Source organism: Orcinus orca, chromosome 17 (assembly GCF_937001465.1).
Source record: "Orcinus orca chromosome 17, mOrcOrc1.1, whole genome shotgun sequence".
Classification (NCBI taxonomy): domain Eukaryota; kingdom Metazoa; phylum Chordata; class Mammalia; order Artiodactyla; family Delphinidae; genus Orcinus; species Orcinus orca.
Window position 1 is genome coordinate 86,897,689 of NC_064575.1, and position 26,314 is coordinate 86,924,002.

Sequence of the window (26,314 nt, forward strand, 5' to 3'; positions counted from 1 at the left end):
ACTATTGGCTAATCTGTCTTCATTATTTAAAATCCTCCTTTTCTTCCTTATTGGTGTTTATTTCTGGACTTTCTGTACAGTCCTGTTGATCTGTTCACCTCTTCTTAGAACAATAGCATAGTTTTAATTACGGTAGCCTTTTAATACGTTTTAACATAACATAGGACAAATCCTGTTCACATACTTTTCAGAATTTAGTTGGCTACTTTTGTCTGTTGATTCTTCCATATGAACTTTGGAACCATTTTATCAAGTACCCTCCAGTAGCCCGACTCACATATTTGTAGATGAAGGAAAATTGACAGTTGTATAATATAGAGTCTTATGGGAGGATTTTGGGTCTTTTCCTTCAATGAACAGCTTTTGTTTGTTTTTTGAAATTGCGTGCATATTCAGGATATAAACCACAACTTTTCTCCCCACTCACAGTGCGCTGGAGTGGACTGGCACGCACAACTGTCACTGTTTGGAACTGATGCCACAGTCCCCGTAGGAGCCAGGGCCGCAGGAACACTGGGTCACCCGCTGGAGGGGTGCGCTAAGGGACTGGCCCTTGAGGAATGAGTGGGTTTCCCGGGGTGGAGGGGGCAGGGCGGGGCAGGGTACTTGTAGGGACCAACAGAAGCAGAGGTGCGAGAGCCGAAGCCCTGGCCCAGGGCGTTCAGGTGCTGGACGCCTGCAGCGTGAGGGGCGAGAGAGAAGCAGAGAGGGGCTTGGGTCTAGGTTGCGACAGCCCTCGTTGAAGGTGTTGGTTTGATTCTGTGGGCAACAGTGAAGATCAGTGAGAAGCGGTGTGACGTGATGTGACCTGCGTTTGACAAAGGCCAGCACTCAGCGTGGAGGAAGTGGCCAAAGGCAGGGTTAGGTGAGGCGGCCGCCAGGGATCAGCTCTCAGAGAAGGAGCAGGGCATCTGCTGTCTGATGTGCAGTGTGGGGGTGGAGTGAGGAGGGTGGGGGGGGCGCTGACGTTGATCATGGCCTGTCTGTCACTGAGTGGTGGCCTTAGAGGTGTTCACTCGTTCAGTTGCCACTCCCTTAGCAGCATATTCAAAGAGCAGTGCTTGGACAGATGTCAGTTTATCAAGTTTTTCTTTTATAGATTTTGCTTTTGGTGTCAGTCATGGATATTTTCTTCTATGTTTCTTTCCAGAAGTTTTATAGTTTTAAGTTTCACATTTAGGTCTGTGGGTCATTTGGAGTTTTTGTGTGTGGTGTGAGGTATAGATTGGAGTTTACTTATTGTATGTGGGTGTCCAGTTCAGTACTGTTTGTTGAAAGACTATCTCTTCTCCACTCAGTTGCCTTTGTACCTTTGTTGAAAACTGGACATATAAGTCCTGAAGTCAGGTAGTGTAAGTTCTCCAGTTTAGTTTTGGTTTGCTTTTTTTCAGAGTTGTCTTGGCTATTCTAGGTCCTTTGCATTTCCATATGAGTTTAGAATCAGTCTGTCAATTTCTACAAAAAACATTCTGGGATTTTGATTGGGAATGCCTTCAATCCGTAGATGCATTTGTAAAAAGTTGATATCCTTGTACCGTATTTCTCTCCATTTATTTAAGTTTTCTTTACTATCTCTCACCAGGTCCACCTTTTGTCAAATTTATCCCCAAATATTTCATATAATTTTTGCTCAGTGGCAAATGGTGTGGCTTTTTCAATTTTTGTTTATTGTTAGTATATGGAAATACAGTTGCTTTATTGTTCTAAATTTTTTTTAAATTTATTTATTTTTGCCTGTGTTGGGTCTTCGTTGCTGTGTGCAGGCTTTCTCTAGTTGAGGCGAGTGGGTGCTACTCTTCATTACGGTGCGTGGGCTCCTCACTGCGGTGGCTTCTCTTGTTGCGGAGCACGGGCTCTAGGTGTGCGGGCTTCAGTAGTCGTGGCACGTGGGCTCAGTAGTTGTGGCTTGCGGGCTCAGTAGTTGTGGCTCGTGGACTCTAGAGTGCGGGCTCAGTAGTTGTGGTGCACAGGCTTAGTTACTCTGTGGCATGTGGGATCTTCCCAGACCAGGGATCGAACCCATGTCCCCTGCATTGGCAGGTGGATTCTTAACCACTGCACCACCAAGGAAGCCCCATACGTTGCTTTTTTAATGTTAATTTTATATCCTGTGATCTTGCTAGCTGACTTATTGATCTGGTTCCACTTGTAGGTTCTGTAGGATTTTCTGCATAGATGGCCACATCATCTGTGAATAAAAACAGTTTTACTTCTTTTTCAATTTGGATGCCTTATATTATTGTTTTCCTTGCCTTGTTGCATAGGCTAGAGCCTCCAGCATGATAGTGAATAGAATGGGTGAGAGCAGACATCCTTGCCTTGTCCCCCATCTTACAGGGATTGCATTTAGTCTTTTACCATTAAGGATGTTCTTATAGGTTTCCCTTAGGTGCTCTTTGTCAGGTTGTGGAAGTTCCCTTCTATTCCTGTTTGTTGATAATTTTTATTATAAGTGGATATTGGATTGTGGCAAATGCTTTTTCTGCATTTATTGAGATGATTATATGGTTTTTATTTTTTGGTCTGTTAATGTGACTTACATTGGCTGCACTTAAAAATACTCAACCAACCTTGCATTCATAGGATAAACCCAATTTAGTCATGATGTATTATCCTTTTTACATGTTGGATATGATTTGATAAAATATTGTCAAGAAATTTTGTGTCTATGAGGGATATTGGTCTATAGTTTTCATTATTTGTAGTATCTGTGTCTGGTTTTGTTATCAGAGTTATGCTGGCCTCAGAGAATCAGTTGGTAAGTGTTTTTATTTAGTTCGTTATTTAGTTTTGGCCGCATTGAGTCTTCGTTGCTGCGCGCGGGCTTTCTCTAGTTGCGGCGAGCAGGGGCTACTCTTTGTTGCGGTGCGCGGGCTTATTGTGGTGGCTTCTCTTGTTGCAGAGCACGGGCCCTAGGTGTGCGGGCTTCAGTAGTTGTGGTGTGCGGGCTCAGTAGTTGTGGCTCGTGGGCTCTAGAGCGCAGGCTCAGTAGTTGCGGTGCACAGGCTTTGTTGCTCCGTGGCATGTGGAATCTTCCCGGACCAGGGCTCGAACCCGTGTCCCCTGCATTGGCAGGTGGATTCTTAACCACTGTGCCACCAGGGAAGTCTTGGTAAGTGCTTTTTATTTTCAGTTTTCCTGGAAGAATTTGTATATAGTTGGTATTGTTTCTTCCTTAAATGTTTGACAGAATTCCCCAGGGAAGTCATCTAGGCCTAGAGTTTTCTCTGTGGGAAGGCTTTTAACTACAAGTTCAATTTCTTTATTAGATATAGGGCTATTTAGGTTATCTGTTTTTTCTTGAGTGAGGTTTGATAGTCTGTCTTTCAAGGAACTTGTCTATTTCTCTTATTTACTGCGGTACGTGGGCCTGTCACTTCTGTGGCCTCTCTCGTTGCGGAGCACAGGCTCCGGACGCGCAGGCTCAGTGGCCATGGCTCACGGGCCCAGCCGCTCTGCGGCATGTGGGATCTTCCCGGACCGGGGCACTAACCCACGTCCCCTGCATCGGCAGGCGGACCCCCAACCACTGTGCCACCAGGGAAGCCCTATTTCTCTTATTTTTTAAATTTTTATAATTTTTTATTGAGATATAATTGACTTGTCTATTTCTTTTAAGTTGTCCAATTTACTGGCAAAAAGTTATTCAGAATATATTCTTACTATCCTTTTAATATCTGTAGAATCTGTAGTGATGTCACCATTCTCATTCTTAAGATTGGTAATTTGTGTTTTCTCTCTTTCTCCTGATCAGTCAGGCTGGAGGTTATCAAATTTATTGATCTTCTCAAATAACTAGCCTTTGGTACTTTGATTTTTTTTCTATTCTTTGTTTTTATTTCTTTGATTTATGTACTGATACTTATTATTTCCTTTTGCTTCTTTTGAGTGTCTGGTTTCTTAAGGTGGAATTTTTTTTTTAATAAATTTATTTATTTATTTGGCTGTGTTGTGTCTTCGTTGCTGCACGTGGGTTTTCTCTAGTTGCGGCGAGCGGGAGCTACTCTTCATTGCGGCACGCAGGCTTCTCATTGTGGTGGCTTCTCTTGTTGTGGAGCACGGGGTCTAGGCACACGGGCTTCAGTAGTTGTGGCACGCGGGCTTAGTAGCTGTGACTCGCAGGCTCTAGAGTGCAGGCTTAGTAGTTGTGGTGCATGGGCTTAGTTGCTCCGTGGCATGTGGAATCTTCCCAGACCAGGGCTCGAACCCGTGTCCCCTGCATCGGCAGGCGGACTCTCAACCACTGCGCCACCAGGGAAGCCCCGAGCAGACAGATTCTTAACCGCTGCGCCACGAGGGGAGTCCCTTAAGGTGGAATTTGATGTTGTTGACCTTAAAACTAAAACAGCCAGTTATTTTACCAGCAAAAATGTGTTTATTTGGGAATAGCAGAGAATTGCAGCCATGGTATAGCAAAAACTATAGGCTAGTCCAGCAAACAAAGGAGAGGAAGTTACTTTGCAGAGAAAAAGGAGGAAGTTGGGAGGGGCTGCTCTGAAGGAAAGTCCACCGGAGGGATGGGAGAGTTCAGGATGGTGATGGCTTCCCAGTGCCTGAGCTGAGAGGGTTCCCATCTGCTGGGCTTGTTGCCGGGCAAGGAGAGATCTTCCTTCCTCTTGCCAGGGTCCTAAAGTAGAGACATCTTCCTGCGGGGAATGCAAGTCATGACTCTTCCTGTTGGGTCTGTGATTCACCTGGAGTGGCAGTGCACAGGAGCTCCCACTCTGGCCTCCGCACTCCCTGCTAAATTAGGTTTCTTTTATTCAAATTCACAAAGTCATTCTTCTTTTCTAATACAGACATTTAGTGCTATACATTTCCCACCAATTTTGATGTCTTCATTTTCATTCACTTCAAAATGCTTTCTAATTTCATTTTTGATTTCTTTTTTGACTCATGCATTATTTTGAAGCATATTAAGCAGTTTCTAAATACTTGGGGATTTCTCAGATAGCTTTCTCTTATTGATTTCAAATTTAACTCCATGTGCTCAGAGAGCATACTTTGTATGACTCGAATTCTTTTAGGCTTATTGAGACTTGTTTTATTGCTCAGAATATGGTCAGTCTTGGTAAATGTTTCATGTGATTTTGGAAAAAATACATATTCTACTGTTAATGAATACAGTGTTCTATAAATACTACTTAAGTTGGTTGACAGTATTGTTCAGGTCTCCTGTACCTTTAGCAATTTTCTGTACACTTGTTCTGACAATTACAGACAGAGGGGTGCTGAATTTCTACTGTATTTTGGATTTGTCTCTTTCTCCTTGCATTTTTATTAGGTTTGATTTTGTGTATTTTGAAGCTCTGTTATTAGGTGCATAAATGCTTAGAATTGTTGTGTCTCTGTAATCCACTTTGTCTACTATTAATATAGTCACTCCAGCTTTTTTATGACTAGTTGTCAGCCTTGTTTTTCTTTTCCCATTCTTGTACTTTAGCCTCTTTATGTTAACATACTCAGTGTTCCCTGTGGTTTCTTGAATATATGAAATGCAATTATAATCTAAATGTCCTTAACTACTAATTCTTTCCTCTGCATCATTTCTGGGTCAGTGTCTATTGATTGATTCATCCTCATTATGGGTTGAGTTTTCTTGCCTGTTTGCATGTCTGGTAATTTCTTTTCTTTAATAAATTTATTTACTTTTGGCTGCGTTGGGTCTGCGTTGCTCTGCGCAGGCTTTCTCTAGTTGCGGCGAGTGGGGGCTACTCTTCGTTGCGGTGCACGGGCTTCTCATTGTGGTGGCTTCTCTTGTTGCGGAGCACAGGCTCTAGGCGTGCAGGCTTCAGTAGTTGTGGCTCGCGGGCTCTAGAGCGCAGGCTCAGTAGTTGTGGCGCACCGGCTTAGCTGCTCCGTGGCATGTGGGATCTTCCCGGACGAGGGATCGAACCCGTGTCCCCTGCATTGGCAGGCGGATTCTTAACCACTGCACCACCAGGGAAGTCCCTGCCTGGTAATTTTTGATTGGATGACAGACATTGTAATTTTACTTTGTTAGTGCTAGATGTTTTTGTGTTCCTATTCCTATTCTCAAGCTTTGTGCTGGGTTGTGGCTAAGTTATTTGGGAACAGTTTGATCTTTTCAGGTCTTGCTTTTAGCTTTGTTAGGTGAAACCGGAATGGCATTTAGCGTCGGGCTAATCTTACTTGTTTTTTTTCTTTGTCTTTTTTTGGCTGCATGGCACAGTTTGAGGGATTGAACCCGGGCCGTGGCAGCGAAAGCCTGGAATCCTAACCACTAGGCCATCAAGGAACTCCCTAATTTTACTTCTTTACTGAGCTGAAATCTTTTTTAGTGCCCTTCCCAGAACCCTGTGAGTTGTGGTGTTTCCCCCGATTGCTGGGAGCAGGCCCATTCCTGCCTCATTGTGAGCTCCAGGGATTATTTGCTGCTAATCCTTTTGGGTGGCTCCTTTCCTGGCCTTGCGTAATTTCTTCTTCTTTTTTTTTTAAAAATAAATTTATTTATTTATTTAGGCCGCATTGGGTCTTCGTTGCTGCGCGCAGCTTTCTCTAGTTGAGGCGAGCGGGGGCTACTCTTCGTTGCGGTGCGCAGGCTTCTCATTGTGGTGGCTTTTCTTGTTGCAGAGCTCGGGCTCTAGGCACGTGGCCTTCAGTAGTTGTGGCACACGGGCTCAGTAGTTGTGGCACGCGGGCTCAGTAGTTGTGCCTCGCGGGCTCTAGAGCACAGGCTCAGTAGTTGTGGCGCACGGGCATAGTTGCTCCACGGGATGTGGGATCTTCCCAGACCAGGGCTCGAACCCGTGTGCCCTGCATTGGCAGGCGGATTCTTAACCACTGCGCCACCAGGGAAGCCCCCGTAATTTCTTCTTAAACATCGTGCTTGTATTGGTTTTCTATTGCTGTTGTAACAAATTACTACAAACTTAGTGGCTTAAACAACACATATTCATTATCTTAAAGTTCTTAAGATCAGAAGGCTGACGTGGATCTCATGGGGCTCTAATTGGGTTGCTAGGGCTGTGCTCCTTTCTGGGGAATCTGGGGAGGATCTGTTTCCTGCTGTTTCAGATTGTTGGCAGAATTTGGTTCTTTATGGCTGTAGGACCAAAGTCCGTGTCTTCTTGCTGACTGTAAGCTGAGGGTTGTTCCCAGCTTCTATAGGTGCCCACATTCGTTGGCTCAGAGCCTCCTTCCTCCATCTTCAAAGCCAGCCATGGTGGGTTTTCTTCCCATGCTTTGATTTTCTCCCTGTTTTTCCATCTCAGCTCTCTGACACAGCTGGGAAAGGTTCTCTGCTTTTAAGAACTTAGGCTGGTCTCACCCACATAATCCAGGGTAATTTCTCCACCTCAAGGTCTGTACCCTTAATCCCATCTGCTAAGTCCCTTTGCCAGATAAGGTAACATATTCACATTCTGGGGATGAGGGCATGGGCATCTTTGGGGACATTATTCTGTTGCCCCTGTGCTGGCCAGTAAGTCAACTGAGTGACCAGGAGACCCTCTGCAGGTCTCTGGACTTCTCTCTGGCACTAGACCCTCCCAACTCCAGCAAGACTCAGGCCTCCCGAGATGCTCCCCGTCCTAACTCTGGGCCTTCCTGAGTGTCCTCAGCTGGATGTGCCCTATAGGTGACGAGCTGGAGTGACCTCAGGGTTTCCTGCCCTTCGTTTCCTGTTGACCAACAGCCTGAGAACTATGGCTTCACGTGTTTTGTTCAGTTTCTTAGTTGTTTTGGTTGAGATGGCAAACGGGTCCATCCCTCCCAGGTGGGCTGGGGGCTCACGTCTCTTATGCTTGTTTGCGTTTGCTGCGACTCGAGCCGAGTGAGCACAGCTGTCTGCACTTGTGTGAAGGATGTTCCAGCTGGAGCTGGTTAGCCCCTTTGCTCTGAGGCGTGGACATAGCTGTATCTTTCCACAGGGCAAAGCCTCTGCCCCAGGAACTGGCTGCTTGCCTTGTAAACTCAGACCGGTTCTGGGAACTCAGGATGTGGGTTCCATGTGCGGGGGTGCCTGCCTCTGAGAAGTGTCCTGTGGGCTTTCTGAAGCCTGTGGCCGGTGCACCTCACACCTGCCTGCTGGCTGTGGCGCTTCCGCCTTTCAGCTTTTCAGGGGGGCGGTTTCTGCCACCTTCTTGCTGTGCTGCCAGTGGAACATGTGTTTTTATTTCTTGTTTTCCTTGTTATTTTCAGATGCTTTCCAGAAAGGGGAAACACCTTGCTGATGCCACCAGCTTCAAACCAGTCCTCTCCATCTGCTTTCTGTCTGCCTGGGATTCCTGGAAGCTTCTGGTCTGCTAATTTTATCTTTTCTTGTTTTCTAGTGCTCTTGTGGGTTTGCTCTTTTAAAACATGCATCTTTTCTGTCATTTCACTGAGGTTTTGGTGGGATGGGTGAATGCTTAGGACCAGTGTGCCTTCTTGATCTAGAATTCTCACTTATTTTTTAAAAATTAATTAATTAATTAATTAATTTTTGGTTGCATTGGGTCTTCGTTGCTGTGCGCGGGATTTCTCTAGTTGCAGAGAGCCGGGGCTACTCTTCATTGTGGTGCATGGGCTTCTCATTGCAGTGGCTTCTCTCCTTGCGGAGCACGGGCTCTAGGTGCGCAGGCTCAGTAGTTGCAGCATGCAGGCTCAGTAGTTGTGGCTCACGGGCTCTAGGCGCACAGGCTCAGTAGTTGTGGCGCACGGGCTTAGTTGCTCTGCGGCATGTGGGATCTTCCCGGACCAGGGATCGAACCCGTGTCCCCTGCCTCGGCAGGCGGACTCTCAACCACTGCGCCACCAGGGAAGCCCTCTCACTTATTTTTAATTCCACCCCCTAACCCTGTCCCCGCATTAGGTGACTTCTCACTGCCCCCTTCCCGTGTGGCCGCAACCAAATGAGCACATCCTCCATGCTCGGGAGCAAGGCCAGGCGTCTCTCCTTTGCCGCCCCCACCTTCAGCCTTTTCTGAATCGGTGGTGACTGGGGAGTGAAGGGTGGTGAGCAGCAAGTCGAGGACACTAGTGTGAGAAAGCAGCGCCGCACAGGTCCTTGGGGCGTGTGCCGTAGGGCCGAGCGCGTGGCCTCGTGCTGAAGTGGGGCCGCTTGTGCATTTCATGGCTTTATCCTTTGGGCCCATCTGTTGCAAGTGGCGCTTCGAGGCGTGTGGTGTTGGGATCCCATGTGCTGTTTGGATGGTTAGTTTCAGGCGCCAGGGAGCCCACCAGGTCCCTGTGCTGCCCACCCAGTCTCTCGGCCAGCAGGAGGCTCACTTAACGTTGTGCTAGGATCTCAGGCATGGGGAGTCCCAGCCCCGCAGCCACCAAGGCTGTTGCTCTTGGCTCTCAGGGAGGGTGTCCCTGCTCCGCACAGACCGCCAGCGACACCAGACCTGATGCGCATGGAGTGAAGGGAGATGCTGTAGCTGGGGGTGGTAACACGCTTGCCCAGGCCACCGTGGGCCAATCAGGACCAGCCCTGGTGGGCCGGCCACGCATCGGCGGGGCTGACAGCTGCTGGGGTGGAGGAGAGCCGGTGACCATTGAGGGGACGGTGCCTCCCGTCCTCCGCACGCCTTTCAGCCAAACTGTGGCAGAGACAGTTCCCCCAGGGCGAAATTGTTTAAACCTTGTGTTTTACACAAACACAGTAACTGCTCAAAAACTGAGGAGGCTTATGACTTAAATGTTGCGCGTCTGGTTGCTGCAGGTTTGAAGACAGCTGTCCATGTTCACACCGGGCGAGAGGAAGCCACGGCCACAGCAATGAGCGAGTCATACGTGAAAAGTGAGTGTGTGGGGCTCTTGGCAGGTCTCCACGTCATGCCTGCCGGTTTCTGAGCTTGGGACACAGAGGAGCCCGTGGCATTGAGTAAATGTGCTTGGAAGGAATGACGCTTGCACGAACACACTTTCTCTAAGTTTCCATTAGAAAAAAAAAAGAAAACAAAGCTCTCGTCTCTGCAGATGCTGACGCAGAGGTCCAGATCTGGCCACAGGCTCAGTCTGGCGTGGGGGACGGCGTTTGCCTGGCACAGGGGGCTTCGTGCTCCATGTGGGAGGGTCCCTGAGCCTTCGTCCCTTCTTACAGAAGCCCCAGGGCCGGCATCCACTCTGGCTGGCTGCTCTGCTTGCAGCCAGGGCCAGCGGTTTGCTGAGGGCATGGCCCAGGGCGGGGCAAAGGCTGGGAATGGTGTTCCTGCCCCACAGCTTCCATCCCCAGGGTGAGGGTCTGCAAACCACTGGCGGGCACACGCCCGGAGCTCTCGGGGCACTGAGGATGGGGGGTCCTGTCCGTGGGGCGGAGGCCTGGATCTGAGTGTGGGGAGTTGCCAGGGTGAGGAGTCTGCGAAAGCAGCTGGTGGGACTGGGGTGCCGCCTGGCAAGCACAGGGCAGAGTGTGGGCCAGAGGGCCACCTGGGGCAGCTTCCGAAGGGGCCCTGAGTCTGCACCGCCTGCCTTTTATAGGAGCTCGGATCCAGCGGGGCCGGAGACGTGGAGCAGACGTGGCCTGGGCTGGAAGGTCGGGGTACAGGTGGCTGGAGTGACCTCAGAGCAGGCGGCCAGTGGGTCCCAGAGATCCCGGCCAGCACAGTGGAGGCTGCAAAGCGGCCAGGCCGGCGCGGCGGTCTCCTCCAGCTGTGGGGCCGAGTCCTCAGAGGCTGAGCGTAGCGATGGTGGGGTCGGGGCCGGGCCTGACTACGCCACTGGGCTTTGTCACGGCAGGGCTGTTCACCATTCTGCTGGACGCTGTCACCGACAAGGACCCTCAGGTGCAGGAGCAGGTGTGTGGCGCCCTGTGCGCCCTCGGAGAGTCACAGCCTGAGGAGGCTCTCCGCGCCTGCGAGGAGCACCTGCGGCTGCACGACAAGGTATTGCTGCTCCTGCCGGGCGGGGCTGCGGGGCGGGGCCTGCGGGGCGGGGTCTGCGCCAGGGGTCTGCCGGCTGGCTGGGTCCGGAGTGCAGAGCCGTGCTGCTGTGGGTAGAAAATCGTACCTGCAAGTCCAAGCCCCCTCGAGGCGGGCAAGTCCAGCATAGATGACCCTCTTTGCCTCGTGGCCTGTGGGCTGGTCCTGTCGTGGAGGGACTGGGTGGTGAGCACTGCAGCGTCCAGCTGCTCGCTCGCAGGCCCAGTGCCGCCATCCCCTTTCGCTGACCCGCTGGAGCCTGGACAGCCGTCCTCGCCGATGAGAGAGGGCAGCTCGCGTCCACCGCGGTAACGGGAACACGTGGACAGGCCTTGGAGAGGGGCTGTGGCTGGGTGGGCGCGCCAACTGGACTCTGCAGAGATGGCTCAAGGCTCTGCAGAGATGGCTCAGAAGGGGCTCTGCCAGCTCCCCCTCTCCTGGGTCTCGGCTCCACGGTTCTGTGACGCTCTCAGCTCCCTGTGGTGGGAAATTATTTCAGTTTTCCCCAGTGCATGTGTTAGGCTCATTCCTGGGAGTTAGACTTTCGGTCTCAAAAGACCATTTTTCTTTTTGTTTTTGCCATTTGATCAGTAAAAGAGGATCCCTATACAATATAAGTTATTTCTCTCTCATCTGTCAACTGCCCTCTCCTGGGGGAAAGAGCCGCGTCCTGCTGAGCGGCCTGTGCTGCGGCTTGATGGCCTCTCCTCTCGTGGGGAGGGTCCCCTGCCCCCGCCCCGCTGTCCTAGCTGTTCTGGGCCTTTTACGTGTTCGTGGACTGCTGTTGGGACTGGGGGTACATAGGACGGGAAGGGCACCCTCATGCTTGGGCACGTGTGTGTCTACCCAGGCTCCTCGGCTCATGGAGCTTCACGGTGCGTGCACGCTGGGCGTCAGGGCCCTTCTCTTCGTGGCCGAAAGGCTCCATCAGCGTGACCTGCTGAATTCAGCGTCTGATTGTTAGACAAAGCTTAGGGCTGCCCTGGCTGTTTGAGGGGATGGCCTGAGAGTACTAGAGGTGGCTAAAAGCCTTTGTTGTTTTTAACAGTTCATAGAATTTACGTGTGCTTCACACTTGCCATTTTCTGGCTCATTTATGATTTTACCCCTTTTCTAGCCTTTTTAGTTTCTTCAACCAACTGTAAAAACCAGCTTCCTTCGCAGTGGCCCTTTACAGTAAGCGTGTCTGGAGTTGGAAGCCCTGTCCCTCGCAGTGGAGCCCTTCCTAGCACCTCTCCCCCACCAGCCACTGCCCCATCCACACCCTGCTGCCGGCAGCTTTGTGCCACTCACTCGTGTTTCTTTCACTCACTCGTGTGCCACTCACTCGTTGGGCTGCATCTTAGCATGTACATTTCGAATCCCCTCGACTCTCTCTCCAAAAAGATGGGGGCTAGCAGAAGAAAGGTGTACAGCACTATCTGGTCAGCGTAGGTCGGTGCAGCGTTTTGAGATGCGTGCGATACTTTGTAGATATCAGCTTCTCGAGGCTTCCGTGTGCCTGGGGCGCTGGGGCATGTTCGCTGCTCCTCCAGCTGGTCCTGGTCTGTGTTCCTGGACGGTGGGGGGCCGCACGGTTTTAGACAGATCCAGTCTCCTTCCTGTTGGCCAAGTCTCAGCATAGGAAAGGTGAACACAGGGGCAAGCAGGCTCCTTCGCAAGGGCTGTCAGGCCAGTGGGCAGGGAAGTGATTTGGGGAAGAGAGGCAGAAATAGTTGTCTTAGCCCCCTCTGGCTCCTAGGACAAAATGCCACAGACTGGGCGGCTCTGAGACAGCAGACTTGTGTCTCCCACAGTTCTGGAGGCTGGAGGTCTTAGGATCAAGGTGCTGGCGGGTTCGGTGCCTGGTGAGCGCTTGCTTCTTGGTTTATAGGTGGATGTGTCCTCCCTTTGTCCTCACCTGGCAGAAGGGATGAGGGAGCTCTCTGGGGTCTCTTCTATAGGGGCACAAATTCCATTCATGAGGGCTGCACCCTCGTGGCCTAATCACATCCCAAAGGCCCTGCCTCCTAACGTCGTCCTGCCCGCAGGTAGCCTAGTCATCCAGTTCGTCCATTTAGTGGACTCAGTCAGTTCTGGGGGTGGGGGAAGGGCAGCAGGCCACCCGCCAACACATCAGAACGGTTGAGCCGGAAATCTCACACACTCCTGCCAAGGGCAGGTAGCATCAGAGAACTGCCCCCACCCCCCCAGCCCCGTTCCCTTCCCAGTGTGCTACCTGACGGGGCTGCGGCTACATCATCCTGCGTGAGGGCCTGGGCGAAACCCCCTCCCTCAGAGGGAGTGCTGCACATCTTCCTTTGACGTGGTTACTGTTCTGTTCATTGAACTCTCAAGAGCAACGTAAAGTGGAAATAAAATCTTAAAAAATAAGCAGCTGTCGCAACTTTGTAGAAGTAGAAGAACCCATCCTAAAATTCATAGGGAATCTCGAGGGATCCTGAATAGCCAGAACATTCCTAAAGAAGAAGAACGAAGCCGGAGGCCTCCCAATTCCTGATTCCAAAATTGACCAGGAAAGCTACGGTAATCAAGCCAGTGTGGCACTGGCGTAGACAGACGCATAGACAATGGAGTAGAATAGAGCCTAGAAATAAACTCACATATACGGTCAAATGCTTTTCAACAGGGGTGCCAAGATAATTGAATGCGGAAAGGATAGTCTTTTCAACAAATGATACTGGGAAAACTGGATCTCCATTTGCAAAAGAATGAAGTTGGACCACTACCTCACATCATACACAAAAATTAACTCAAGGGGTCAAAGACCTAAACGTAAAACCTAAAACTGTAAAACTCTTAGAAGAAAACATAGGACAGAAGCTCCTGGACATTGGACTTGGCAATGATTTCTTGGATATGACACCAAAGGGACAGGCAACCCACAGCATGGGAGAAAATGTTTGCAAATCATATATCCAATAAGGAATTAATATCCAGGATATATAGAGAACTCTGAAAACTGAGCAACAAAATACCAAACTACTCAATTCAAAAATAGGCAAGGGACTTGAATAGACATTTCTCCAAAAAAGATACACAAATGGCCACTAAGAACATGAAAAGGTGGTCAGCATCCCTAATCATTAGGGAAATGCAAATCAAAACTACAGTGAAATACCACCTCACATCCATTGCAATGGATACTATCAAAAAAAGAGAAAATAACAAGTGTTGGTGAAAATGTGGAGAAACGGGAAACCTTGTGCAGTGGTGGTGGGAGTGTTAAATGGTGCAGTGGCTATGGAAAACATTATGGAGGTTCCTCAAAAAATAAAAATAGAATTATCATATGACCCAGCAGTTCCACTTCTGGGTATATACCCAAAAGATTGAAAGCAGAGTCTGAAAGAGATATTTGCACACCTTTGTTCATAGCAGCATTAATCACATTAGTCAAAAGGTGGAGGCAACCCAAGTGCCCATCAGTGGGTGATGGATAAGCCAGATGTGGTCCATCCACACAACGGAATATTCAGCCTTAAAAAGGAAGTGAATTCTGGAAACTCCCTGGCGGTCCTGTGGTTAGGACTCAGCCCTGTCACTGCTAAGGGCCCAGGTTCAATCCCTGGTCGGGGAACTAAGATCCCACAAGCCGTGGTGCTGCAAAAAAAAAAAAAAAAAAGGGAATTCTCACACATGCTACAACATGGAGGAACCTCTTTTTTTAAAAAAAAATATTTTTATCTAGGGATACATATGACTTTTAAAAAATAAATTTATTTTATTTTATTTATTGTTTTTGGCTACATTGGGTCTTTGTTGCTGTGCGCGGGCCTTTCTCTAGTTGTGGCGAGCGGGGGCTACTCTTTGTTGCGGTGCGCGGGCTTCCCATTGCGGTGGCTTCTCTTGTTGCGGAGCCTGGGCTCTAGGCGCACGGGCTTCAGTAGTTGTGGCTTGAGGACTCTAGAGCACAGACTCAGTAGTTATGGCACACGGGCTTAGGTGCTCCATGGCATGTGGGATCTTCCCGGACCAGAACTCGAACCCGTGTCCCCTGCATTGGCAGGCGGATTCCCAACCACTGCGCCACCAGGGAAGCCCCTGAATGAACCTCCTTGAGGACATTTTGCTCAGTGAGATAAGCCAGTCACTAAAGGACAAATACTGTGTACTTCTACTTCTATGAAGTGTCTAGAATAGTCAAATTCAGATACAGAAAGTAGAAAGGTGGGTGGCAGGGCTGAGGGGATGGGAATGGAGAGTTAGGGTTTAATGGGACAGGGTTTCAGTTTTATAAGATGGAAAGAGCTATGGGGAGGGATGGTACTGACGGCCACACCACCAGCTGAATGTATTTAATACCACTGCACTGTATGTTTGAGAATGGTTAAGATGGTAAACTTTGTTATGTGTATTTTAACACAATTTAAAAAAGCGAAAAACAGAACAAAACAAACCAGTAGGGCTTCCCTGGTGGCACAGTGGTTGAGAATCTGCCTGCCAATGCAGGGGACACGGGTTCGAGCCCTGGTCTGGGAAGATCCCACATGCCACGGAGCACCTAAGCCCGTGCGCCACAACTGCTGAGCCTGCGCTCTAGAGCCCGCGAGCCACAACTACTGAAGCCCGTGCGCCACAACTACTGAAGCCTGCGTGCCTAGAGCCCATGCTCTGCGACAAGAGAAGCCACCGCAGTGAGAAGCCCGCGCACCGCAACAAAGAGGAGCCCCCGCTCGCCGCAACTAGAGAAAGCCCACGCGCAGCAATGAAGACCCAACGCAGCCAGAGATAAATAAATAAATTAAAAAAAAAACCCAGCAGCTGTGAATGACCCCATCAGTAGGACATTGGTACTTTTCCCAGGTATAAGCTGTATGTTTCTACTTGAAATAGAGGGGTTCCTGCCCTCCCCTCTCGCGTGCAGGGCTGAGTGACCGGGTAGTGTGGGCCACCCCCCTGAGGGCTGCTAGCAGCCTCTGCAGGAGGGAGCGTGGTGGGGACGTCGTTGGCGGGGGGCCCGAGGGTCACGAGCACCTTTTCTCAGGCCTGAGCAGCTCTGCAGAGTGCAAGCAGCTCTACAGAGTGCAGCCAGCCTGAGTCGCGCCCTTTCTTGCCCTCTTTGCTCCCGTCACGTGGCCTGGGCACTCCAGCTGCACTGAGGTTGTGCCCCCTGGTCTGCACCCCCAGTCTGGACGCTGCATTCCCGGGGGAGGGGGGAGGGTCCTCAGGGAGCAGCGGGTCTTGGTCTTTCCTGGCTCCCTGAGTATTTCCTGTCCTCACCGCCGGTCTCCGTGACGCCTGGGACTCCCGCAGGATGAAGCCCTTCCCTTGGCTGGGCTCTGCTCACGTCGCGGGGTTTTCTGTCATCACCGTGACATGCCCTCCACCTGTCACGGCCTCCGCTGTGGTCTGCGTGTCCTCAGTGAAGGCGAGGATGATGCGTGCTGGACGGGGGCGCTGCAGGGACATGGCTGAGGAGAGGGCTGCACCAGGACATATGGAGAGCTCCCCAGGAGGCGGGCCACCCAGAGCGACGCCGTCAGGAGACCAGGGCTCTTTCTTAAGCTCAGAGAGGAGCCGTGAGAGACAAGCAGGTCCTGGCCCTCCCTCCATGGTTCTCTCCTCAGCTGGCGCATCCGTACCGGACGATGATCCTGAGGGTCATGGAGACGGTCGTGAGCAGTCACCTCGGCGAGCTGGACAAGGGCTTGGCCAGGGCCAGCATCCTCCTGGCCTCCAGCGAGATGACCAAAGTGAAGGTCCGTGGGGCTGAGCAGGCCCTGGCTTGGGAGGGAAGCTGCCTTCCGAGGCCTTTCCTCCCAGGTGCCTTAAGGGTGTGGGTTTGTGTCCGGCTGCCTGAGCTTGGCCCCTGGGTCCTGTGCACTGATTGCCCTCCTGGGGTGGGGAGGGTCACCCCACAATGGAAACTGACGCAGAGAGCAAACTCCCCGAACCCTCAGGGCAGACGCGGGGGCGGTGGTGCCCGGTGTGTGGAGGCGCTGGGCTCAGCAGGGAGCCCTGCTCCCAGCAGCAGCAGCGTGTCCCCTGGCGTGACTGAGGGCAGAGTGTCTCGTTTCGCTTCCTGGGCGGTTTCAGGGCGAGGTCTGCCTCCTTTGGTCTGGGTGCCAGTTCAGGTCTTTTGGGGGGATAGGAACTGGTTTGTGACTGGCAGCAGGCCGCCAGCAACGTCCTGGTGGCTTTGGGAAAGCGTTTCATCAGCAGCGTGATGGAGGAGATACTGAGCAAGTTCCAGCCCGGGGTCCTGCCGCACCATTTTGTCGTGCAGACGCTCGCCAACCTCTCTGTTTCCAATGGTAGGTGGCGGCTCGGCCCCTTCGACCCGTGGTCTGAGCGGTCTTGAAGACCTCTGAGAGCCCGCCGGCCTCGGTTCCTTGTGTCCCAGTAGCTCCACCGTGAGCCCCAGGCTGTGCAGAAGGAGCTCAAGGCGTGTGGCTGGGGTGCCCTGCCTCCCCTGGGGCACAGGGCCCGAGGGAAGGACAGGCTGGGTGGGGATGGCAGTGGGGCCCCTGTGACGTGCCCCTCTTGCAGTGTTCGGCGTGGTGCCCTTCCTGACGTCCATCCTGAGCACCATGCTGCCCATGCTGAGTGCAGCCAAGCCCGACTCGATGAGGGTGGTGTTCTGCTGTGGTAAGACGGGCCTCCGCGGGCAGGGGGGCCTCCGCGGGCAGGGGGGCCTCCGCGGGCAGGGGGGCCTCTGCGGGCACGGGGCCTCCGCGGGCAGGGGGGCCTCCGCGGGCAGGGGGGCAGGTGGGCCTCCATGGGCAGGTGGGTCTCTGCGGGCGGGGGGCCTCCGCGGGCAGGGGGGCCTCCGCGGGCAGGTGGGTCTCTGCGGGGCGGGTGGGTCTCTCTGCGGGGCAGGGGCTGGGTGCAGCCTGTCCACTCCTGGACCTTTTGTCTCCGGTGCCCCTTTGTGGGGCTGTGGGTCCTCCAGGCTGCAGGAGGAGGGCGGGACATTTAGAGGAAGGGTGACTGCAGGCGCAGGCTGGGTGGGCACTGCTGCAGATAGAGACCTGGCCTCTGCCGTCTGACTGCTTTTCTCTGCTGCTGGGGGCCCCCCTGCCCAGGACTTCACACTGCAGTCCCTGAGCCCTGGACGCTTGATGTGGGCCGGGAAGAGACTTACCCAAGGCTGCAGCTGCTTCCCATTCCTCTCCCTGCCCCGTGCTGGGAGCGTGACCATTCCCTGGGCATCTTGGGATGGGGCATTCACTCTCCCACCTTCTGTGTGCGGCCCTCCGCGTGCCTGGCCAGGGGACGGTGCCTCGCGGCATGACTCTTGGGGGAGAGGAGGGCACTTTTGTGGGAGGGAAGCAGAGGGTCCTGAGACCCGGGGGCTGAGGGGGCCTGGGCCTCTTCTAGCAGCCACCACGTTGCCCTTGTCCTTCAGCTTCCTGGTGTCCCTAGTGTCCCCACCAGGCTCAGGGAGACGCTGGCCGGTACTGAGGGGAGGGAGAGGGAGCATCCAAGCCCGCATGAGGACTGGACCCTTTTTAACCCGCAGCCCAGCCTGTTAGCAGGTGCTGGGCTTCCACCCCAGGCTGCCAGCTAGGGAGCATGTGGTGAGGGCGTGGCCGCACTGGGCAGGGCTCAGGGTTGGGGTTGGGGGCTGGTAGCTAGAGGATTGGTGTCTGGGGAGGGTTCCTAGGGAAGCTGCGTATCTTGCACACACCCGGGGACTTTCCTAGCCAGGGCCTAGAGCTTTGGGCCCCAGGCCTCCCTGTTCACAGTGGCTTTGGGTTCAGGGTTCCCCTGCTTTCAGGGGGCCCTAGGAGGGGCTCCAGCCCCTGCCAGCCCTCCTCACAGCCCCCTGCGTTCCCCATTCTCTCCATTCCCTGCCATGGTCTCCTTGGTGCCTCTTGCAGGCTCCTCCCACCTGTGCGTGATTGGCAGGCTGCGTGGGCTGAAGGGCAGAACCCTCCTTGACCTAGTTTTGGCTGAAAAGGGGAATTGTGACAGGATCCCCGATCAGCTGGGTGGGAATCACCGCTGAGCTGGGAATGCAGGAGCAGGACACAGAAGGGGCCGAGGCAGAGCTGAGGGGCTGGGGCTGTACCTCGGGTGCGCCGCACACGGGGAGAAGACCAGCCTAGGACAGAGCCCGTGTCGGAGCCGAGGGCTTAGGTACCGGCCCCAGGCAGCTCCTCTGGGAGGCACTGGCCTCGCTCCGGGAGGTGCAGGGCCCTGCACAGAGAGCTGACTCGCGCTTCTCAGGCGCTCTGGTCCCAGCCCTTCACGGGCCAAAGGCCCCTGCAGTTCCCACCTGTTGGTATGTCGTGTATGAAGCAAGTGCGTGGGCCAAGAGACCTGCCCGCAGGCCGCCCTCCTGCTGAGGTGTGCGCCCCTCACCGCAGACAGAACGTTCAGGGTCTGCAGTTGGAGGGAAGAGTGGTCCTGCCTGCTGGAGGGGCCTCAGTCGGGCCAGGAGGGTCCACAACAGCCCATCAGCGGCCTGGGTGGGCCACGAGAGGGCTGGGGCCTCCTGTCCTTCCAGACAGCCTCTGGTTCTGGGCAGATGTCTGTGTCCACTGCCGGAAGGTGGCACAAGTGGGCAGCGGCGCTGGGCCAAGAACAGGAGCACGTGCACACTTGAAGCTTCTCGTCCAGTTTGCAGTACGCTGTGGCCAGGCAGGGGAAGAGTGGGCAGGGAGACCCAGAGACCGTGTTGACATGCCCCAGACAGCAGGGTGCACGGCTGGCCTGGCCACACTGTCCAGCACCAGTAGCGGCCAAAAATCACTGCCCACGAGGAAAGTCTCTGATAGGAAAGGTGGCCGCAAAATAAGCAGAAACCGAGACTTGGGGAAAGCAGACAGTTCAGGGAGGAGAAGACAGGCAGGAAAGGAAGTCTGTGGTTAATGTCCTCTGGGAGCTAAGAGAAGATGCGTTCAGGAAACGAGCGTGTGGCTGTGAAGAAGCTACATTCGGAGAATAAAATTAAGCTTCTGGGAATTAAAAACATGATGAAAATGGAAGGCAGAAATGGAACAGAAAGTTGAGGAAATCCTCCAGAAAGTAGAGCAAAAATGCAAATATATGGAAAATAGGAGAGAAAAGAATTAGCAGGCTAGGCCATGAAGCCAGCATTCGAATGAGACAACCTGGAAAGAACGAATGGAGAGAGTGGAGTGGGGGCGTCGTGCAGTAATCCCCGAACCTGCCCTGCAGCAGGAGCTGTTCCTGGTGGAGACGCCCTCCAGGCACCGCACCAGGAAGACTTTGCAGGGGGGTGGGCAGGGATGGGCCAAGGGGAGGCTGAGGAAATAGGTGGCCTTGCCTTCTCTCGCTCAAGCGAGAGTGCCAGAAAGCTCCAGTGGAAGGCACCCTCTGAGAATCAGAGCCCTGCCCAGATGCTACTTGAGCAGGAGGTAAAGGCTCTTGTGGAGAAGCCAGGATCAGGAAGGGTGCGGTCCCACATGGGGCCGGGGAGCCCCAGGGTGTGCGGCAAGAGATGTGGAGGTCGCCTTGGTGACTCGTGCCTGGAGAGCCAAGGAGACTCAAACCGCAGGTGGTCGGTGACTCTGGGAAACAAAGCTGCTCATGGACGGAGTGGGTGGGCTCTGGCGGCGTGGGTCTGGAGGGATGGACGGGAAGGACGGGCCCCGTCCTTGCGGGGAGTGGGTGAGGAACACCGTGGACGCGTTATTTATCGAGAGAGAGATCAAACGCCATGTTTGCTTCTGGAGCAAGGGAGGTTGGGCTGGCGGAGGGTGTGTGAGGAGTGCCCTTTACTCTGTGCCCGTGTGTGTACCTGATGGAACACTCAAGCCTAGTAACAGGTCGGGGCTGGGCTTCTGCTTCTGGCCATATGGTAGCCTGTTACCCTGAAAGACCTTCCCATGCAAAATACCTAGGATCCCTGATCAGTTTGACCAACAGCCTGACTGAACAGCTCAAGGAGGCAAAAGAGTGGGGGGACGAAGGGGCCGTGGAGGAGTGGGGGGTTGAGAGAGGAGCTGAGGGTTCTCGGGGCACCTGCAGCCCCGGTTTTAGCAGCCGTGTGGCAGGGAGGGGACCAGAGCCCACCTCGCCAGACCCTCCAGGGGCCCATCCTCAGTGGAAGGGCTGCCCATGACACAGAAACCTTCCCCCAGGAGGTAGTTTTCTTTGAGAATTTCTTTATGTTCTGTCTTGAGCACGTGTGAACATGGCTGCCCTCCTGTAGATGGAGGGTTAGGGTTAGTCTTTCTGCTGGGCTGCAAAGCCCAGGCTAAGAAATTAGCCTTACAAGTGGGCCAGGTTTGAGGTTGTGAGCTGGAGCAAGTAAAGACCCCCGGGGCAGCTGCTGCAGCCCCTGCCTGGGCGCCGGGCTCTGCCCTCGGGAGGCCCGGCCGGGAGCCGCCGCCTCTCCGGGCCATTGCATCCTCATCTCCCCCTCCACTGCCCAGGCCCGTGGCCAGGGCCTGGCCTCCGACTCTCCTTCGTGGCCCCATCGTCTCCCCTGACCCAGGGTCCAGGTCCTGCTGACCACTCGCAGGTCTGCAGCAAAGCGAGTCCCCAGGCTTACCCGCCTGGTGTCCACAGCACAGTCCCTTCCACAGACACAGACCCCCAGGCCAGCGCTCCCCACCCTCGGCACCCCGCCACCATGCCCCCAGGTCTTCTTCCTACACGTGTCCTGGGGGGCCCACGCCTGCCCGGCACAGCAGCCCTTGAAAGTGTGCGGCATGCATCTCTGTGAGGGGGGAGGTGGGCACAGCAGACTGGAGTGGGCCAGGCGTGGTGGCCTGGGGGCATTTTGGGGAGGTTGGTGCCTGTACTGGTTTCCTTGGACCACCTCAATGAAAGACCACAAATTGGGGGGGTTAAAACAACAGAAATGTGTTCTCTACGGCTCAGGAGGCCAGGATTCCGAGAGCAGGGTGTTGACAGGGCCGTGCGCCCTCTGCAGCTCTGGAGAGAAACCTTCCAGGCCCCCTGGCGTCTGGAGGTACCCGTGCATCCTGGCGTGTTGGCTCGAGGCTGCAGCAGTGCAGCTCTGCCTCCGTTGTCCCCGCGTGTCTGTCTCTCTTCTTGTGAGGACACGGTCCTGTTGGAGTTGCCCCCCACCCACTGTGACCTCGTCTTGACTCATTACATCTGCAAAGACCCTATTTCCGAAAAAGGTCACGTTCTGAGCTTCTGCGAAGCACGCGAGTTGGGGGACCCTTGACGCCCGCACAGCGCTTTGGTCCCGAGCCTGGCCGGGTGCTCTGGAGGGTGTCTCGCAGGCAGCATGGCATGTTAGAAGGGGCAGGTGTCGCGCGGAAGCTGTGCGGCCATGGGCTGGCCGCCGCTTACCGCGTGGGTCGCCACAGCTCTGCAGCGCTTTAGCGAGAGCACCCTGGAGTACCTGGCCGACCTGGACCAGGCCCCCGACCCCACGGTCAGGAAGGATGCCTTTGCCACTGACATCTTCAGCGCCTACGACATCCTCTTCCACCACTGGCTGCAGAGCCGGGAAGCCAAGGTATGTGTGGCCCTTAGGGACCTGTGGCCTCACCTAGCTGGCTTTCCTCTCCCACCCCCAGCCTGGAGGTACTGCTCCAGTCACCTGGGCCTCTTCTGGGGTCCTGCGGGTTCTCGGGTGTTGGGGGGAGATCTGTCTACATGTGCCCCTCCCTCCCCCGCCCCACAGGTCCTCACAGAGTAGGGCTAGTTTTCTGGGGCCCCAGCGCTGAACCTCTCCCTGTAGGCCCACTCCCTCCACCCCTTTAGGACCGCCGCTCGCGGTAACCCGGGTCTTCGATTCCAACTGTGGGGTCCTTGGGGAAGGGCTCTTTGCACATCTCTGCCCCGGGCTGACGGGCGTTGCCGGCCGGTCCGCACGCGAGCGCCTGTCCCTGTGTCCCCCCAGCTGCGGCTCGCTGTGGTGGAGGCCCTGGGGCCCATGAGCCACCTGCTGCCCAGCGAGAAGCTGGAGGAGCAGCTCCCCAAGCTGCTGCCTGGAGTCCTCGGCCTCTACAAGAAGCACGCCGAGACTGTCCACGTGTCCAGGGTGCGTTCAGGAGTTCAGCTGCAGGGGGCACGGGGTCGGGGGGAAGCCCTGGGGGCAGCCAGCCTCAGTGGGGGGCGCGGACAGGAGCCGGGGAGCCAGGCCCACCTGGCCTTGCCACGAGCCCCCTTCCCGGCCCTTCCCCACGAGTGAGCGCCGGGGTGGAGGGCTGGAAGACTCCCGCAGCCAGCAGGGGTGGGGCTGGGCCAGGAGGAGGCCCTGACGGCCCCTCTCCTCCCTCCTCGAGCAGAGCCTGGGCCAGATCCTCGAGGCGGCCGCAAGCGTGGGCAGCCGCACGCTGGACGTCCAGCTTGACTCACTCCTGGCTGCCCTGCATGCTCAGGTGGGCTGGGGGCCCAGGGAGGGGTGGGAGCACGCTGGGAGGTGCCTGCTGAGGGTCAGGGAGCAGGAGGCGGGGCTGAAGCGCCGTCTGCCCAGCGCTGGGGCTCGGGCCGCACGACACAGCACAGCCCCGCTGTGCAGGGGCCGGAGCGGGCAGCCAGCAGGCCAGGGGCAGCTCTGGGGCCATCTGCACTGGCCGTGCGTCCCGAGGGCCCGGGCTCAGGTGGAGACCCCCTCCAGCGGTCTTGATGGCTTTGATGGAGAAAGGGCTTCGAGGAGGCTCCGCAGCCGTGCACACCCTGCCCCCCCAGGTCAGATGAGGGGCATGGAGGTCACGGGGAGCTCTGGGGGGACGTTGCGTCCGTGGGACTTTCTGAGTGGGAGAGAAGAGGGCCGGAAAACTAGAGAGAGCGTGGGCAGGCGGCTCTGTGAGAAAGAGAAGCAGGGAGAGTGGACTTACTTCCTTGCTCCCCCCACCCCCTGGGGCATCTCTGGGCCTGCTCCACTCCCACACCTGCTGGGATGCCAGCCTGGCCCGCCGGCCTGAGCCCTCACCTGCCACACACACGGACGGCGCCCTGCGAGGGCCGGGGGTTGGGCTATGGTAGAGAGATTAAATAGTAATTTTAGTGTGTGAGCAATGGTAATGAACCTGAAAAACTGTATGAAGTGGATAGAGTCCTAGAAAAATCTTAAAAATGTCAAAATTGGCAGAGAAGAAATAGAAAACTTGACTAAACCAGTAAAGAAATGGAAACAGCATTCCAAGCCCTTCCTTTCTGAAAGCAAACCCAGGACCCACGTGGTTTGAAGGTTGCGTTCTTCCAAACTTTTGAGGGACAGCTAATTTCCACCATACACAGGTGGGCTTGGAAATGAGAAAAGGATCCAGAGCTGCCTGATGGATTCTTTGAGGCTGGTCTTGATTCCAAATCCAAGTCAGGACCACACAGAAAAATCTAGGTCTACTACTGTGAGGCTGGATGTGAGGATCGTGTGCTCAGTGAAGGGAGTTGCCCCGCACTGCGCTCCCGGCACTGCACCCTCAGCACTGAGCCCTCAGCACTGCGCCCTTAGCACCATTCCCTCAGCACCGTTCCCTCAGCACTGCGCTCTCAGTACTGCTCTCCCAGCACTGCACCCTCAGCACTGCACCCTCAGCACTGAGCTCCCAGCACTGCACCCTCAGCACTGCACCCTCAGCACTGAGCTCCCAGCACTGCACCCTCAGCACTGCGCCCTCAGCACTGCGCCCTCAGCACCGTGCCCTCAGCACCGTTCCGTCAGCACTGCGCCCTCAGCACTGCACCCTCAGCACCGTTCCCTCAGCACCGTTCCCTCAGCACTGAGCTCCCAGCACTGTTCCCTCAGCACTGCGCCCTCAGCACTGAGCTCCCAGCACTGCACCCTCAGCACTGAGCTCCCAGCACTGCACCCTCAGCACTGCACCCTCAGCACTGAGCTCCCAGCACTGCACCCTCAGCACTGAGCTCCCAGCACTGCACCCTCAGCACTGCACCCTCAGCACTGAGCTTCCAGCACTGCACCCTCAGCACTGCGCCCTCAGCACTGTGCCCTTAGCACCATTCCCTCAGCACCGTTCTCTCAGCACTGTGCCCTCAGCACTGTGCCCTCAGCACTGCGCCCTCAGCACCGTGCCCTCAGCACCGTTCCCTCAGCACTGCACCCTCAGTACTGCTCTCCCAGCACTGCACCCTCAGCACTGCACCCTCAGCACCGTTCCCTCAGCACTGCACCCTCAGCACCGTTCCCTCAGCACTGCACCCTCAGCACTGCACCCTCAGCACCGTTCCCTCAGCACTGCGCCCTCAGTACTGCTCTCCCAGCACTGCACCCTCAGCACTGCACCCTCAGCACCGTTCCCTCAGCACTGTACCCTCAGCACTGCTCTCCCAGCACTGCGCCCTCAGCACTGCACCCTCAGCACCGTTCCCTCAGCACTGCACCCTCAGCACTGAGCTCCCAGCACTGCACCCTCAGCACTGTGCCCTCACCACCGTTCCCTCAGTACTGCGCTCCCAGCACTGCGCTCCCAGTACACGAGGGGTGTAGGGCCCAGCCAGGGGGGCTGCACAGCGCTGAGGCCAGTCAGCTCACCTCATCATGGAACGAGATTCCCGAAAATATTGTCTGATATCAATCAATGCAGAAAAAGCTTTTGATAAAGTTCAACACCTATTTGTCACTAAAACTCTTAGCAACCAGGATCAGAAAGGAACGTCTCTAACTTGACGAAGTTTAAATGCCCAGGCCCTCCGCGTGCATCATGGTGAACGGGAGACAGGTACGCTTCCTCTAGTGTCAGGATCAGAAAGGAACTTCTCTAACTTGACGAAGTTTAAATGCCCAGGCCCTCCGCGTACATCATAGTGAACGGGAGACAGGTACGCTTCCTCTAGTGTCAGGAGCAGGAAGCAGCCCCACTCTCAGTGTTAACGGGGAAAGGAACAGAAATGGGGGGAGTGAGGACCGACCTGTCGTTCATCTTCTCCCGGCCACCCACCCTCCGTCCCGGTCCCCTCTTTGCCTTTCCCGAGGCCCCGAGCTCCTCTTAATACACTTAGCGACGGGGGGGTTGCCACTCGGGTCTCCCGAGCGAGAAGGCACAGGCCTGAGGGGGAGGGTTCGCTCTGTTCCGTTCCCTGCTGTCCCAGCACCGGTGCGTGTTACCCGTGAGCACTCAGTAGATGTTTGTTTTATGGATGGTTGATTTATTCATCCAGAAATGCACTCATTTATGAACTGAGTCGGTTCACAAATACTAGAACTAAGTTCAGCAAGGTTGCCGGTTACAAGACCACCCTGTAAAAATCAGGAGCGTTCTTCTCCGTCAGTAGTGACCAAGCACAAAAAAACGACCCTTTACAACAGCAACAGAAACTTATCGTGCAGTATCTGGGAATTCACCTAACGAAGAATGCCTAAGATCTCTATGGAGAAAAAGCTTACAACTCTGAAAAAAAGTGAGAGATGTAGCACAATATCATTTACTTAATATAAAAGTGATTGCGTTAAACTATAAAAACAAACAATGATTATCTATGGGATGGGGATGGGGTTTAACGGGAAAATAAATATATAAAAGCTGAAAAGGCAGGAAAAATGTGATATTTCCTTCTCTTAGAGCTTTCCATTCATGTCTTTTGTTTTT

General features: G+C 54.4%; 1 protein-coding gene across 18 annotated transcripts in view; it reads left to right on the plus strand.

Moving 5' to 3' along the window:
* The window catches only part of MROH1 (maestro heat like repeat family member 1), a 158,072-nt gene that overhangs the window by 3,661 nt on the left and 128,097 nt on the right, over positions 1–26,314 (plus strand). For 15 of the 18 annotated variants that reach the window (XR_004480998.1, XM_049700571.1, XM_033419963.2 and 12 more), the window contains exons 1-8: positions 9,709–9,745; positions 10,684–10,829; positions 16,436–16,567; positions 16,960–17,122; positions 17,358–17,456; positions 22,124–22,275; positions 22,663–22,803; positions 23,051–23,143. Coding sequence is in view for 17 of the 18 variants with exons in the window: in XM_049700571.1 (XP_049556528.1) it covers positions 9,724–9,745; positions 10,684–10,829; positions 16,436–16,567; positions 16,960–17,122; positions 17,358–17,456; positions 22,124–22,275; positions 22,663–22,803; positions 23,051–23,143 (948 nt within the window). In the remaining variant the exon portion in view is untranslated. Of the gene's footprint in view, positions 1–8,165; positions 8,263–9,667; positions 9,746–10,683; positions 10,830–16,435; positions 16,568–16,959; positions 17,123–17,357; positions 17,457–22,123; positions 22,276–22,662; positions 22,804–23,050; positions 23,144–26,314 lie in introns of those variants that run through there. The other 3 variants (XM_033419956.2, XM_033419962.2, XM_033419961.2) reach the window with 2 other exon arrangements.